Source organism: Euleptes europaea, chromosome 8 (genome assembly GCF_029931775.1).
Source record: "Euleptes europaea isolate rEulEur1 chromosome 8, rEulEur1.hap1, whole genome shotgun sequence".
NCBI lineage: Eukaryota > Metazoa > Chordata > Lepidosauria > Squamata > Sphaerodactylidae > Euleptes > Euleptes europaea.
The window spans coordinates 80402065-80419836 of NC_079319.1; the positions used below are offsets into that span (position 1 = coordinate 80402065).

Here is a 17772-nt window from a genome sequence, read left to right on the forward strand (position 1 = left end):
GGCAAGTGGGACTTCTATGGTGTTGTCCTCCAATGATGAGAACATCCTTAATGGTGAGGGAGTCTTAGGATTGTCCATGGTCAGCATCTCTTGGCCTCGGTGCCAGCACCGAGACGACGAGAAAGAATTTTCCTGGGCTTGAACCTCCAGGTGAGTTGATTGAAGTCATGCCCTGGATTTATGTTCTCCCTGTGTAGACGTCGATGGGAGATTGCGGATAAGAGACCCCTGCTGTGGACATCGGAGGCTGTTCAATTTGCATGGCTGGTATGGATCCGATGCTAGGAGCTGACAGGTAGTTAGGGCTCAGGCAAGTATCCGACCTGCTAGGCGATGTATGGGGAACAGTGCTCTGGGTCGCAGGCTCCATTCCTTCAGGATGAGACAATCTCTGACCCCGAGGGGTCAAAGCCAAAGGTTCCTTCAGAGGCAAGGGTGCCTTCAAAGCTGATGGAGCTGACAACCCACTTTTTGAAGGTTTTTTCAAGTGCTTCGAAGAGGAGGAATTCTTCTTCTTGTAAGGTTCCAGAGGTGCTTCGGAACCCCCTCTGTTCGAGCCCAAAGGAGCTGTCTTCACCTTGTGAGATTGTGGTGGAGGCATCAACATGGTGGACGAGGATTTTATTTTTTGTCGTCTCAATTCTACTGGGAACATTATAGCCTGTTCCCATAATGTGGCTTTCAACCTCAAATCGCGTTCCTGGTGGGGTTTGGGGGTAAAAAGGGCACATGCTCGGCAAGTAGAAGGGATGTGGGCCCTCCCTCAGACAAAGACAATCCTTGTGGTCATCAATCTTAGCCATCTTAGTCCCGCCACTCTTACATTTTTTTGAAGAGCGCCATCCTGCAGGTGATTTTGCTAAGGGACCAGTGTGAGGATCGAGGAAAACTAGTTGAAAATCAAAGAAACACAGCAAAGCTAACCAACACATCCTCTAACTGAAAGAGAACTGAGGAAAGGTTGTTCCCCTGCCCCTCCGTCACATGTCCAAAAGGGTGGGAAGGACCATTGGCGGAGGGGAGGGAGGAGCAATCCTTGTTACTGGGCTAAGTTTAAGAAGCTTTCCAATTAGAAGTCTGCGGCTGGCCTGCGCATGCGCAGATCTCATGTGGGACTGCACAGAGGCCACGAATATGAACATAAACTTATTCTACTCATAATTTTACAAAGAGTCTACTTATCTTCCATCTTTCTACATGCTTAACAGCAGTCACACCTTTGATTATGCTGGCTGCATACTTATGCAAATTCCCACAATATTAACTTCCCTCTAAACATTAACAGATAGCACCACAAAATGCTTCAGCTCCTTACACTTTTCAGTAATGCTTTGTCACTGACATTCTGTATGTGCATGTGTACACATAAGAACACACACATAACACCAGCCAAATTATTTTCAGTTGGTTAGTTTGACACTAAATGCTGCTATCTGTTTAATTCATAAGCAATTGCTTTCTGTGAACTTGCTAGGATTTTTGATATTAAACAAAGGGCTTTCCCAGAAGGAATTATGATGATTGTGAAGGTTTTGCTTTCATGTGACAGCAGAGTTAGTTAACAGTTTCATCCAACAGAAAAAGCTTGATCAGAATGAAGTGACTCTCATCTCTTTTGCATGATGAATAACATAGGAAAGAGAGGCTAACAAAAGCCATACTGTGGACTGCCTCCAATTTGAGCTAATGCCAAATAATTTTAAATCTCGGCCAGACATTTGTAGGGCAGGGAAAAGGTAGCTTACCTGGCAAAACGCAACCAAAGGATGCTCTGTATGCACTGTTGAAGCTATAGCCCTTGGCACATCATAATTTAAGGTCAGTTGACTGATAGGAGCCCTTTCACAGAAAGCTCTCAAGAATTTTGGCTATACTGTCTACTACTTGGGTGCGTCCCAAGATGCCAAGCTGCCTGACTAACATCCACAGTAAATAGTTGGCAGGTTGTTTCACTAAGTGCAAGTTTACCAGATCTTGTAACTGTAAACTGAGGCTACAAGCTGTTCCTACTTACTGGCTTTCAGATGTGAGGAATACAGCCACGGCATCTCTCAATGCACAGATTTCAAGTCGGGCCTAAACAGAAAAACGTTAAAACATCATCATTACATGGAATAGGAAAGACCTGGTCTCTGTGCAGGTAACAAAAGGGGTGCAGTAGAGCCTGGTATCAAGGTCACAAAGTATTCTGTATTTCTGGATGAACTCTAGGTATGCAGAAAAATATGGATTTTCCCTGTTTACACCCATTTTGGTGGAAACCCCTCATCCCCCAAAAAACCACATGTGCAGACCCCACAGCACAATGCAATCCAATGTTTGTTATACTCTGAGGTTCTCCAGTAACCAAAATGGGGCCCTTGCTTTTGTGAGATGAAGGGAGCAAAGAGTTCATGTGCCATTTTGGCTGCTTTTCCAACCACACTGGACAGCCAGGCATTCATCTTTTATTCTGCAGCAAGACCCTGGCAGAGATGGGAAAAAGTAGTCCCTGGGTGGAGTAGAAAAGGGAGGGCATAGAGAAATAATATTTTACTCCTGGGAGAGAACTGGTTTGAAGGAAGGTGAAGGATGAGGCAAAACAGGGTAAGGAAGTTAAGGGAATGAGGTGTGCGTATTGGGATGTTTAACATTTTAACTTGTTTTAACTATGTATTTTGAATTTATGTGTTTCAATAATATTTTATAATTGTGTACGTTTATAGTTTGTGAGCTGCCTTGGGCATTGTGGAGAAGTAAGGCCATAAATATTTTAAACAAATTAATGAATGAAAGAATGAATGAATAAATAAATAAATCATGGATCTGGGAGAAAGAGGGGCGGAAAAGGAGGAGAGAGAATGGGGGGTTTGGAAACATGGGCTGTGTGATGGGGTGAGAAACTGAAGGTAGCCTTTGCTACAACAGAGCTGCAGTACTGCAGTCCAAGCTCTGCTCATGCTCCGAGTTCGATCCTGACAGAAGTCAGTTTCAGGTAGCTGACCCATCCTTCCAAGGTCAGTAAAACAGGGTAAAGTGTAGACAACTGGGGAAGGCAATGGCAAACCACCCCATAACACATAGTCTGCCTAGTAAAAGTCATGATGTAACATCACCCCATGGGTCAGTAATGATTCAGTGCTTGCACAGGGGACTACCTTTAACTTTACCTTTTTACAAGCCAACTGCAGATTTGGGAAGTTCGGGAGAAACTAATCCATACATAAGGGGAAAGTCTGCATACACAGATTCCTGAAATTCTTTAAGCTCTGAAGCACAAATGCTCTTTCAGTTACTTGCATTTGATGTTTTTAACAGAGAGGATTTGACTTTACCCATCTTTTTTTAAAAATCCAACTCTTACTGCCTTAGTGATCTTAGCATTCCATTTGCTTGCCACAAAACTCCCCTCATAGGCCTTTATACTCGCTACTATAATTATATAGTATATATTATAACTGAGGGGATAAACTGAGAAGGATTTATATTAAAACAAGCCTGGTTCTCTAGAAGCTTAAAAGGCTGTGTTGTGTGGGTCCCCTCAGTTTAACAAGAGGCCTGTTGCAGATAATATACACATTATGAGAGGCTTTCCTCAATCCAGTGAAAGTCTCTATTTCCATAGCAGATGCTGTTATGGAGTCCTCAGAAGAGCATTATGACGAGACAAGGAAATGTAAGTTATAGTGCACCAGTAATACTTCATAATGATACATGAGACTAAAATGCTAGTCCATGAAGTAGCTCAAGCCAGGCAAAGTAATACTTACTACTATTCCATTGGCAAAATATTAGTGATTCCAGAACAGCATGAACCCAAGACAGACTGGTAAACAACCTGCCCCTTGTAGGGCTTACCAACACAGGAAATCAGTAGTAGGCCTGTCCTGGATTAGCACGACTCACATGAGGAGAAGCAGGGTCTAATTATACTTATAGTAACTGTCTCCTCTTCTGCAAGTCCCTAGGGATGATCTTTGCAAAAAAAAAAAAAAAACGAACACAGAGAATTGAGTTCCACCTCTGCTCAATCACAGAGACATTTATGCTAGCGTAGGGCACATATACCTGACCTTCATTGATGTCAGTTTGCAATGCTAGAGAATTCCAGCTAACCAGTGGGCACATGTAAAATATGGGAGCATACACCTTTTTGGGATCTAGCAGAATATTTAGCAATTTAATTTTAAATTACATATCGATTGCAATAGGATCCAGGAACCCAGGGAGAGCCAACAAGCTTCTCTTCTTGCTGCATTCCTTGTACCGCACCTACTCAAGAAAATCCCCAAACTTTCATCAGTGGCTTTTTTGTGGGTACAAGTGAAAAAGGACCTTTAAAAATCCACATCCAGTATTGTGCCCATGAACTTTGTATGTAGGCCTGCAAATTCAACTTCTATTTTTCAGCCTTCCTGAAGAACATAAGCAGGACCCATTGTAGGTAAACTGGGCAATAGTATGTGCAGTAGTAAACTGGGAAGTATGAGCAATTGCTTGCCATACAATTGCTTGCCATACAGAAGGTCCCAGGTTCAATCCCCAGCATTTCCAGTTAAGGAGCAGGTAGCAAGTGATGTGAAAGTCTTCAATCTGAGACCCTGGACAGCAACTGCTAGTCTGAGTAGACAATACTGACCTTGATGGACCAATGGTCTGATTCAGTATAAGGCAGCTTTATGTATTCATGTGTACTGTATATTACTGTCAGGATGGTTTGGTGTCAATGCCTGCCATGATATATATAGTAATTTATTTGTTTTGGTAACCAGATCAGAAGGTTGGGTTGTTTGACATGTAGCCTGAATCCTGGGCAGGAGTTGAGAACGTGGAGCCATGTGTGTGTAGGGGGGGTTTCTAAGAATTCGCATACCACTGCAGAAAAGTGACCTTGAGGGGCACAGATAACACTGAAGGCGTCTAAGAAAAGAGAAACCACCTGGACACGAGGGGGATGGGATCTGGTGCCAGCTATAACCGGAACCTATTGGAATGTATTTGTCATTAGAGTCTTTGAGCTGGTACCAGAGCTATGAGATTTTCTGAATGCTCCTGGGAATTACAATAAACCACTGGTTACTGCTGAATAACTGCCGAGTGCCTGGAATTATTGAAATATTGTCGGGACAACGAGAAGTCTCACAGAAAGACTCTAATCCTTATCCTTTTTGGCTGTAAGAGGACCAATGCAAGGAATTATCCTGACAAGGTTCATCAGAGCAGCTTTTTTTTAAAAAAATGGTGTTCTGCTTATTCCTTATTATGGAACACGTCGAGGAGGAGAATAAGGAGGAGACAGAGTCTCCTGTGGGGGACACCAAGGATGCCCCTACAGAGGTGGGGAAGACTCAAACTGGAGCCGTTCCCAGAACTACGGGAGGTGCTTTTGAATTACCCCAGGGCACTGAAGCGTGCCTCCTTGGAGGAAGAGAATGCTTGGTTGAGAACAGAATGCAGAGACTTTTGCTCAACTGCGAGAGCTGAGGGAAGCGGTTGGGCAGTTATGGCTGGAGCTTTGGAGAGAGAACAGGGGAGGGGGAAAGGGCCGGGCCAGCCAGCTCCGCCAGCAGTACCGGGGGGGCTAGGGCTGTGCCAGCTCCACTCCTACCCCAACCTGTTCCACCGCCAAGGGCTCCAGCGCACTGAACATTTCTGTTTTTCCACACTACATTTTGCATCTGCAAACGCAAGCTCCTTTAAAGCATCAGAGACAAAGATGCTTCTTCAGAAACCTATCTAACACTATCTCCCCATAGTGCATAGTCAATACGATATAATCAAGCATTTACATATTTGGCTACAGGATTCTGGGCCTGGTAATTATATTTCTATTAGCACTTCAAAAATATACAGATTTTACATAAGTCATATCTTTCCTTAAAGAATCTGGGACCTACTATTGCTGAGGGTGCTGAGAATTTGAGGTGCCTAACCCCCCCTTCACAGAACTGCAGCTATCGGGTTCAGTAGAATGAATTGCATCTGGGGTGTTCATCCATTCGCTTCCTCTAGCAACAGAATCTCCAGCACTACCTGCAAAGCTCCATTTCTGCTGAAGGATGAGACGCACTGCATCAGTCGGCTGAGTTCTTCAGCAACTGCTTCAACAATCCTGGAGAGCACTCTGGGCACAAGTTCTTTTGAGACTGTGAACACCTGGAGATTTCAAGTTTCAAAAATGAAGTCTAACAACATTTACATTAAATAAATCTATGTTTACCCCCCTGACGGAATTCAGGTTTCCCCTCTGTCCTGGTTAACCCTTAATCTTGAAGATCACGATTTTTTCAACTTCTGACACATTATGGATTCTCATTAACCCCAAATGAGTATAAATATATATACAATGTTTTTTGTTATATTTCCATAATAAGGGAGTTGACTGTTTTGTTTCAACCAATCCCAATGCTGGCTTTTTTAATGTGAAGGTTTCAGGGAAATAGGAATAGGCATCTAACTGACTGCAATTAAAGTGAAAGCATGCATGTTTGTGCGGGATGAAACACTGCACATCCAGGCATAAATGACCTTAACACCATTGGAACTATCACCAGATGAAGACCAATGAAGTATAAAGTCTCATCTAACCGAATGCATCTTTGGGATCATTACTGGCACTTAAAAAGGTCTAAAGGCTGGATTTCTGTTGCTCTATTTAGGTGTCTGTTTGTTTTTTGGCTGAACACATTTGTGCTAATTGTACATAATCTGAAACCTCACCTCAGCATGTACTGCAATGATATGTACTAGGGCTTCCTTCAAATAGTTTCTGACACCTGTAATTAGAAAAGACAAACAAACCTGCTGGTTATTTTCATTTTCTTGTCCTGGAAGGAATATTCTGCCACTTGGCATAATTATGCATGTCATGCTGGCTTTTTATTCCTTTAAATCAGTGATTACGATACCAGCATACAGAAAGTGAAAGCTTCTCCCAACCACACCACCACAATCTATTTCCTTTTTGAAAAACGAAATGGAGAAAGGCATGTTTCCTTACAGCAAAAGATCAATGAAGCCAGAAGTTCCTGGTCTGGCATCCTTTTCTTCCCTCTTCAAAACAGTCCCATCTTTTTTTTTTTTTAAAGAATAATTTCAAAATAATATTCGATAAATACTGTCTTGCAGTGGCAATTGCCTAGTGTTCATTATTATACAGAATGCTATCACAGAGATATAAATGATTTTTAAGCATGAGCTTCCAAAGCAGGATTGCAAGTGAAAATTTGATGCTATATCTTTTCTTTGTGAAATAATATTTATTACTGTCAGTAACAAGAATTCTTGTTTCTGTGGTAGGACTAATTATTTAGAAAAAAAATTTCCACATCTTTTGGCATCAAAACCTCAAGCTGGCTTACACATATAAATCTAATAAATAATAACAACAATAATAATATAGAGGGAGAATAAAAATAAATCTAGACATGTAAATATGACTAGTAGCAACAATTAAAATACTAGCTAAAAGCAACAACAAAACAGAATAAAAAGATTTCAGATACCATTAAAAGCATGAGATAACATGACAGACTTTGCCCTGTGCCGAACATTAAGAGACATGGCACCAAGTACATGTCTCTCAGCTACAGGCCCTTTCTTTGATAGCCCCCAGCCTCACCTCAAAAGGTGGGTACATGTAAGGTTGCCAGCCTCATCGTGATAACTGGAGAACTCCCAGGATTACAACCAATCTCCAGATGACAGAGATCAGTTCACATGGAGAAAACAGCTGCTTTGGAAGGGGGACTCCATAGCATTATACCCCATTGAAGTCCCTCTCCTCAAACCCCACCCCCTCAGGCCCCACCCCCAAAATCTCCAGGTATTTCCCAGCCCAGAGCTGGCAACCCTAGGTACATGGAGAAAAGTCACCTATCTTAACTGATGAGTGTGTTCATGCAGGAGAAGATGGACTTCAGAAGCCAAGATTATTTAAAGCCAGAAATTTGAACAGAGAATGGAAATCTACTGGAGATTAACGGACATATTTTAACACTGATCGTATGTCCACAACGTCAATATCAGTTAACAATCTGGTTGCAGCATTTTGCACCAATTGTAGTTTCCAAATCTTTTTCAAAGGCAGTAATATTGCCTGGTGACAGTAATATTGCCTGGATATGACTAAAGCATGAACAACAGGGGCCACTTTGGTTCTTTCCAAGTAGAGGTGTGGAAGGCATACTCACCAAAGGGCACAAAGACCCCCCGTCTTTCAGCGTGAGGGCTACTCTATCCAGCACATGCTGAATTCCACTTCTGAGATCTGATAGCTCCCTAAACCAACAGGACCTCCATTTTGTCTGGATTAAGTTTGTTTGTTTAGAAGGTGTTACTCGTGTACATAATGGGATCACAAGGCCAAAACGGTTATGATAACTTTTGAACAGAGCCAATATTTTACTCCTCAATCTTGCAAAATGTTGCCAGTATAAAGTATTAATGGGGAAGCTTAAGAAAAAAATGAGATTAAAAAAGAAAAGTGGCTTACTCTTTTTATAAACAATTACAAAAATAACACTCACATGAAATGTATGGGTTGATATGCTTAACTATACCTGTTTCCACGGGTTTATCTATATCGATGTTGTTTTAATGCAGAAATAGCCAAATATTTATCATTACGCACCCAGGTTTAACAATGAAGAGCAAAACTGAGTTGTGAATAAAAAGAAAACTGTAACGTTCAGCCACAAACAACAAGTTAAAAGCAAAATGGGAAAACATTGTTCTGACCAATATCTGAGATGAACTGTCAGGTATAACAAATAGTTCAGAATTATTTTCAAGCAGAAACAACATGACCAAATGAAAAATGGCTCCTAAGAACAAAAGGCATGACCAAACCTTAGTTCCTCGAAAAGATTTGCAGGGTGTTGTGGGACAAGAACACTGTTAGAAAACCACTAAGCTCAAAACTCCTTTCTCCATCACCATAGTAGTTGGGTGGATCTTTGGATCTTGGTCAAAATTAAAACCTATGAAGTTCAATGAGAAAACTAAAGCACGCAGTTAAAATATCTCCCATTAAAAGCATCCTATTTTGGCCAGAGCCAGACAGCCAAAAAACTCCAAGTGAGGCTCCTAGCCTAGAAGCATTTCCAAGCTGGGAGTCCACAACTGAAAAGCTCTTGCTCCTAATCACTGTTAAGTGTCATCTCTGAAAGGGTAGGCAGCTACAGTACAACTTCAGCTACATATCTTAATGAAAAGGCAGGAACATATGGAAGAAGGCTATCCTGGCATTCAGCATTTCGAAATTGCATACGGGGTGGGAGTATGGTTGGCTCCTGGCCAATTAATTTCAAATCACTCCTGTCCCTAGGTTCACACTGTATATAAACATTTAGTAAATATAAACTTTGCCCAGGAATTTGCCCTGAAGGACTGCAGTAGAGGCTGGGGGATTGGGGGGACTAGGCAAAGGAGGACCGAGGCTGGTCCGTGCCCACCTGGCTCAAAAGGACTGCAGCAGAGGCTGGGGAAGCGGCAGGGAGGGGCAGAACTAGGCAAAGGCTGGGGGAGGGGCGGGAGAGGGCCAGGGGCGCCTGCCCCCCGGCCAAGCACAAGGGGACCGTGGTCCAATGCCAATAAGCCCTCATGCAGTGGAAGCCACTGGGGAAATGGCCCCACAACTGCATATTACCTGCTGGTCCTGAACCTCCATCCTGTGCTTGTGGGCATAACCCCCCAAACCTTAGTCGCCCCTGAAACATCAAATGGCAAAGCAGGCTGGGAAGAGGCCGGGGGGGGACGGGGACAGGGAGGGCTGGAAGTGCAGGGGGAGCATCATGGTGTTAGTGGGGACCCCAGTGGGAATCCAGTTTCCCTCTTCATTAAAATCTTTTAGGTTTGTTCCATTTCAAGATATGATAAACAATGGTGGGTCAATCAGGAAGCGCAAACTGTGCTTACTTTTGACAAATGACCCATAGCTTACCCACACATCCAAAGTCAAAAATCCTCAAAGAATTTCATAAAATAAGATACTGCTGCTTGCAAATTTGCAAAGTTATATCACAGAGAACTGAAGGTAGAGCAAAAAGCAGTCCCCCTCTTTGTTCCCAACATAATTGGGAGCCATTAGGAGTCACAGCCTCTGAGGGGTAAAGAACTAATCCCTTAAGCCTACTCCAGGTAGCCACAGGTATAAGCCCCCATGCAACATACACACAACTTGTGGTGCATAGTCCTGATCTTTAAACCCTTTTAGAGGTGGAAAGATCACCGATCAGCCACATGGATGAATGGGCAAAGACGACAAATTGAGCTATATTGAATCACATGTGCAGTAGGGTAGATATGGTCTGCTGCTACTAGGGTTGCCAACTGCCAGGTAGTGGCAGGAGATCTCCTGCTAATTTAACTGATCTCCAGCTGATAAGAGATCAGATCACCTGGAGAAAAATGGCCACTTTGGCAACTGAACTCTATGGCATTGAAGTCCCTCCCCAAACCCCGCCCTTTTCAGGATCCGCCCCAAAAATCTCCCGCCGGCGGTGAAGAGGGACTTGGCAACCCTAGCTGCTATACTGCATATAATTATTACTTTCATGAGTTTCTGAATAAGCTTAGCAACAGAGGGAGGCACTCTGATGTGAGTACTCAATGGACTATGACTGATGGAGATCATAGATTCTGAATTCGTCCCAAAAGTGAACCCACAGAAGAGAGAGATTTTGTATTGTCATTACAGCATTCACGGTGGTGTCACAGTTGCAATATAACAGGAGCCCCCAACCTTTTAAACAATAAATAATAATAATTTATCAGATTTTTAGGCCAAATACAATTAAAACTCATACAATATAACTTAAACTAAAACTTCATTTAAAATGACACGCCCTTCACTCATGGCGGCAACATTAGCCTGCACTTACAAGAATAATTATTTATAACATTTTCAGCAATAAAGGAGAAAGGAGGAGGAAGGAAGAGAAAGGGAGGCCAGCAAAATAGAAACTGCTGCTGTCCTCAATCTGGTGGAACAATTCTGTCTTACAGGCCCTGCAGAATTGTTTTAAGTCCCACGGGGCCCGGATCTCACTTGGCATAGTGTTCTGCTAGGTTCGGGCCAGAGCCAAAAAGGCCCTGGCCCTGGTCAAAGACAGCGGGATGTCTTTCGAGCAAGGGATAACTAGTAGATTTTCTCCAACAGAGGGAAGCTCTTTGGGGGGTGTAGAAAGAGAGGCGGTCCCGCCTGCAGTCCTGAGTGCGAGCACATTTGGAATTCTGATACGGCATAGTGGGGGCATCAACAAAATGGTGGCCACAAAATAGCTGCTGCAGGAGGTGGAGACAGCCACAAAATTATTGCCACAGCTTAATTTCAGAAACACAATGCATATCCTTGTGCTATGCAACATTTTAAAAAGTCTGCACAGCCAATCAAATCTTCAATAGTAAATCAGAAGCCTTGCTGGACAAAAGCCCTACCTGGCCTTGCCCATTTCCTAAAAACACTTGACGGGTGCCAGAAAAAGTGTTGGCGGGAGCCATGGCACCCATGGGCACCACCTTGTGAACCCTTGCAATACACCATTTTAAGACAAGCAACATACATGATTGGGAAAAACAGCCCCTAGTAAGCATAAATTCTATAGTTTGCTTTTGCAGGTGTTCTAAAAATCTTTCCCAGCTGCCTCAAAAGTGGGAATCAGCCACAATTCTTCTAGGTTGGGTTCAAGCCTGCAACAAGGCCTTCTCTCCATGATCCCATCACACATACACTTTCTTGAGTCATGACAGAAAAATTATATTTGATTTCTCAAACAGACCATCAGATCCATGGTAATGCATTTGTATTTCACTCTGGACTCCAAAGTGATAATATTTTCTTTTCCCATGCTTGGGCATTACTTAAAAGAAGTTTGCATTTTAGTGACTTGTAAGTTCTTTCTGAGGATAGTGTAAGTTATTTCTTAAAAATCTAATGCTCAGTGTGTCTGAATCTGTGGATACTTAAATCTGGAGACTAGAGACATGAACGCACAAGGCAGATCTTCACACAAACCTAAAAAATGCCCCAGGTTTCCAGAACAATCTGAAATCTAAAGAAATACATGGGGGGGGTAACCCCCCATAACAGAAACAGTTCCTATAGCTCTAAAAAATGAAAGCCCTCAGTGGCCATTGCTAGGAAACCAATTCACCAGCCTTCCGGAATTGGTTTCTGGCAGTAAAAGGTGTGGGGTGTGGGTGGGGGGGGGGGGAAGAGAGCTCTTTTCAGGACTGTTTTGGCCTTTGAGGGAGGACTCATTGTGGCCAGGTACAGCAGCCACCAGCAGCGGGCAACTTGATAACATGTGACTTGCGTGATTCACCCAGGCCCGGCTGCTGCTGATTGTTGAAAAGTAGCTACCCCATGAAAGCCAGTGTGGTGTAGTGATTAGAGTTTCCGCCAGGATCTGGCAACCCCTGGTTTGAATCTCCCCTCTGCCATGGATGCTTACTGGGTGACTTTGGGCCTGCTATACATTCTCAGACTAATCTACCTTACAGTGTTGTTGTGAGGTTAAAATGGAGGAGAGGAGAATGATGTAAAGGTACTTTGGGCCCCCGTTGTGGAGAATAGTGTGGAAGAAATAAAGTAAATGGATCATAAATATAGCTGTGGATTGTGGGGGGGGAGTGATTAAAGGTTGGTTGGTGGGTGGGTGAAGATGTGGGAATACAGGGAAAGTGAGGCATCCCCTCCATGGCAAGTTCTTCAGTGTGCAGCACCATGCAGTTTTCCCAGGGAGAGGTTGTCAGGAGGAAGGAATGAGGGAAAGCTGAAGACATATAGCTCATTCCTGAGCCCTGCGGTAGCTGGGGACGACATGGCCGAGGCGCCGCTGTGGCGCCTCCAAAGAGGATGTGCAACTGCTGCAGGGGGGGAAACCCCCTTTAAAAAAAATAAAAATGGCAAAATGGGGAAAATAGCCCCATTGAAAACAGCAATGCTGCACCAACAAAAAGCTGGTGCAGCACCGCTGTTTCTGAAGGGGGTGTTCCCGGGCTGAAACAGAATGCTCCCGGAATGCCCCAGGAACACCTCCCAGGACACTGGTGCGAGTACTTGCGCCAGCAGAATACTGGCGGGAGGCTGAGCCGATGTCCAAAGGCTGTGCTGCTGCAGCAGTCCTGGGAATCTGCCACAAGTGGCTCTATGCCTTTCGGCCGTCTGGCTAAGGAATGGGCTATAAAGGTAGGTTCACTGGAGGGTGGGAAGGAGAGAAAGAAGCAGGAAAAGGGGAGAGGGTACGGGGGCATGTCAGGGAAGGGAAAGAGAAATAGTGGGGGAGGGGAAATGATGCCGCTACACATCATTGCAGGTCCCTCGCTTGTAACCTTTGATAGACCTAGGTCTTTCCTAGCATTGTCTACATATGATGTCATGGCATTTGAGGGAAGTGCCCCCACCTACACAGCCTCTGACTCACTGAGCAAAAGATAGAGCTCTGACTTAGAAATTCCCCTGGGACACACAAAAAGAATCCTGTCTTCTTTTGAGCAGAAATAGGCAAGTGAATGAAGGGGAAAAAAAACCAAATCTCTACTAAGATGCAGCTACTCAGCAGTGGACCTAATCAGGATGTCTACCTAATCTAGCAGTCTCTTCCCAACAATGATGAAGAAAATGTCCATGGAAACCCACAAAAGAACCACCTAGTCAAAACACACTAAAAATGTTATCAACGTAAAAATGTAAAGATACTGCAGTAGTTGTAGCCATGTTTCTCAAACTTTGTGAATTTGGGATCTACTTTATGCTACCTTCACCCCCTTCCCAATCTAGCACCATCTGCTCCATAGATCCTTGCAGGTCACTAAGTACATGCAGCCTGCTGTTATATACAAGGATTTATTTTATTTTATTTATTTACAATCTTTATGTCCAGCCTTTCTGCCCTGATCAGGGCTACTGGGGTGGCAAAAAGACTAAAAAACATGCATAATAAGCACATCTTAAAAACCATTAAAAGAAAACAAAAACACACGATTCAAACAATTCAAACCAAGTTAAAATACACATACAATACAATAAAGTTCACATATATAAAAATGACAATGAAAAACAGGGCAGGAAAAAGGGATCACTGAAGGAATGCCAGACGAAACAAAAAAGTCTTCACCCGCTGGCGGAAGATCGTAACAAAACGGGACAGAAAAAACTTCCTAAGGAGAGAGTTCCAGAGTTTTGGTTCCAGGACTGAGAAGGCCCTCTCCCAGGTTGCCACCTGCAGGGTCTGTGGAGTGGGATTAGAATCTCACACTGGTATTAGAACAGCAATAGATATCTCTGGCCCTACCTCGTAAATCTATGTACAGAGAATCAAGAACAAAGCACTGGTTCTTTCTGAACTCACAAATAACACTGGGAGGAAGGGGAACGAAGGACGCAGCAATGGCTATACATCCAATACAAACCCATCAGCATCCAATGCTAGGGATTGTTCTATCTATCTAGGTGCTATCTGATAAGGCAGGAAGGAACCACTTGCCTCAGTATCTTATCTTTCTATGGAGCTTCACAATTCTCTCCCCCTTCAAAGGTGCCCTGTGTTCAAAACGTTCCCACACTTGAAAACCACTGCCTTATAATGATGCTCAAATGCCTGCCAGTTTTGGCTCATGTCTAGGGCTAGTGTCAGTGTATCCCAAGGTGGGGCAATTACTGGGGACTAGGACTTCCAATGGTGCTGACTGACGCCCCACCTGTGCTTCCCTGATTCTTACCCAGTTGGTCTTCTTATTCCTGTCTGCTTATGGGCCCTTCTGTCACTTGCTCTCCTGGCCACATATGCTGTCCCGTGCTGTGAAGATAAGAGTGTGTGTGTGGCTGGGAGTGACAGACCAGGATCAGCCCAGGATACATTGGTGTTTTTTGTTTTATTTAAGTGGGATTGTAAAAATTGGTAGCTGTATTTTGGCTTTTTTTCTGTAAGTCTTTGGGTTTCTATGGGGAGAAGAGTGTCATGGAAATGTCCCTAATAAATGAAGAAAGGATCTAGTTCTTAAGCTGGGCAAAAACAGACATAAGCTGCAATGACCAGGCTACCACGCAGGTGCAAATCTGCTCAACGTAGACAGCCATTTCAAATTCATATAAGTGATTTGGAGATTAGGAGACATAAATATTACTTGTTCCTCATAAAATACAGAGTAAAAAGGATGTTCTTGTGAAGTGCTCTAAAAGTTACTGCAATTTCAACTGGTATAATATCTGGAAGTGAAAGAGGAAGCACTTTGTCAAATCTGAGACTATAACGCTAACCTCACTGACGTATCTGGTGAGAAACCACAGTACAAACCTGTTGAAGGGGCTTCTTGACGTTCCTTAGAAAATGTAAAACTTGGTTTTTAATAACTATAGCACTTCTAAATGGTTGCCGAGTGGTTTAAATTAATAATCTTGATGGGCTGTTTTACTTACTCACCTGTTAAGATCATTTTAGTTTTTTGTCTCTTAAGACCAGGACAAAAATGGATTCACATCTGGCAGGTACAGCTCCAACCTGACCCCCAAAATTTAGAAGCTGAAGAGTATGAGTAAAAATATGATATAAAGAGTGTGAAGTACGCTAGAAGTAAAAACACTGACTGGCAGTGTACTGTGATCTGCATATAAGGAAAGATGCTTTGTTTTGTATGAGCCATTTCCTGCGTTTACTGGAAACATTCCTCTTCTGATAACAGAAGAAGCTCAAGGTACCACACTTTTACTTGCTTTGATACTGTGTCAGAAGAAAATGTGAACCTGTGGGTAAAGCTCTGGAAAGTCTTTGGAGGGACTACCCACCTGATCACATTTCCTGTTTTTAACCCCTTCATTCTAAATTTGTCCCAGCCTTTCAAAAATAGATTAACCCACCCCCCAGTCTATAAATACCTCCAAATTTTGACAAAAAAAAAGCTTCAAGAAACTATAATGAATTGTGGGAGCAGAAACATTCCAAACGGTGGAACCTGAGAGCAGGCTTTGATACTTGCCTGTGATCAGCAGTGGTAGCCCTCTCTGGGAAGTACCTGGGCCAAACAGCAGGAGGAATTTGGCCAAGCTGGCGAAGTTCTGCCAACAGCTACAGGCTTTAGTTAGAACTGGGTGCCAAGTTAGACAGCATGCCAGACATGCTTTCTTCAGCCTTCTTGGAAGATTTCAATCTCGTCCTTCTCCACTTTTGACAGTCACCACACAAGGAACAAAGACCTTGTCTACTCTTCTTCGTGCAAGCTATCCAAATCTTATCAGATCTCAGAAGCTAAGTAGGGTGAGCCCTCATTAGTACTAGGAAGTCCAGGGTTGCTATGTAGGGGCCGGCAATGGCAAACCACCAATGAATGTCTCTTGCCTAGAAAACTCTATGGGGTCACCATAAGTTGGTTGCATCTTGACGGCACTTTTCACCAGGTTGGGCCAGGACACCCCTACCTCTTCTAACTGCCCCAGCTATTTCACACCCTCATTATTCTATTTAGTCTTTGTTATTTTGAGTAACACAGAACAGGGTCACTTTAACATCTGCTTTACAAAATCATTCTACCAGTAAAGGAAGAGAACTTACACAAAAGCAATCATAAGTAACAGGTATTCCTTCCCTCTGCCCAAATACAAAAAAACCCTCCCATCAACCCATCTATTAATTTAAAAAAATGCTTTAGTATCTAGGAATTACACCAATGTTTCCTTTGTTTAACACAATCCATGCAAACTTCTATCATTTTATAAAACACCCAAAGAGGTGCTTCTTTATGATTGTATAAAACTTAGTATACTAAAATTTTCAATATACAATATAGCTGAAAATTGATCTATACTTATAATATCTATACAGCTGCTGTTACCATAATAATATCCTGTCATAGCTTTTGCAAGACAAAATGACAGCAATTTTGCAAATGAAGAATGGGCTTAGAGATATGCCATGTTTATGAATTTACTTTGGTTGTCACTCAAACATTATGAATATTACTATAAGTGTCTCTGAAAAATAAGAAAATGAATCCACTGATCTGAAAAGGCCTACATTGTGGAAAACACCCAGGATACCATGAAGATTATACCAAACGAATTTCGTCTGAAATTCGTATCTTTTCCTTGCCTGGCCATAAAACACCCCAAAACCTTCGGAGAGAGAGTCAGAGGCTGTAATACATTGGCTGGATGGTAAAACCTACAAAATTCAAGACAGACATTTAAATCAAAATTAATGGATCAGTCTTTCCTCTCCTTTTTACAAAGTTATAGTTTGGTGGACAGAGGCACCTCTTCATTTTTTTCGTTTTTCCAAAGTAGTGTAACATACATACAAGCTCAAAAAGTAACCCTCTTCAAAATAAATCCCTTATGTATAAAAATATAAACATAGTTGGTGCAAAATGAGTTACTTGTTTTCATTTTAACTTATTGCATTGATGCGCTATTAAGATATGGCATTATTGCATCCTTGCACAAATGTGCACCAAAAAGGAAAAAACAACAACAACCCCAAACAGGGAATACACTCTCTTGCAATTAATTTTGGCAAATACACTCCCACACCTTTGCTAAGGCTCAGGGAACGTTGGAAAGCCATGGAAGTGCATTTGGCAGGGTCTGTATTAAGCTGTGAGCTTCCACACATACACTCCTTAGAATTCATTCCTGGAGCCCACAATTACTTTTCTAGTAGCATTACTGGCACAATTCTTATACAAGATTCTGTAAGTTTCAGAATGTCTTCTCCATTTCTTCCCTTCCAACACTAACCCCAAACATCTGAAAGTATTCCTATGGTGTCAGACTTCTGATTACAGAACTGACGTTTA

The 17772-nt window shown here is 42.7% G+C and overlaps 1 protein-coding gene across 1 annotated transcript in view; it reads right to left on the bottom strand.

Moving 5' to 3' along the window:
* Positions 1-17772, bottom strand: part of EXOC2 (exocyst complex component 2) — a 117122-nt gene that overhangs the window by 9083 nt on the left and 90267 nt on the right. Inside the window, exons 23-25 of the mRNA XM_056854065.1 lie at positions 6700-6755; positions 6013-6135; positions 2015-2076 (exon numbers count right to left, since the gene is read on the bottom strand). Of these exons, the coding sequence (XP_056710043.1) occupies positions 2015-2076; positions 6013-6135; positions 6700-6755 (241 nt within the window). The remainder of the gene's footprint in view (positions 1-2014; positions 2077-6012; positions 6136-6699; positions 6756-17772) is intronic.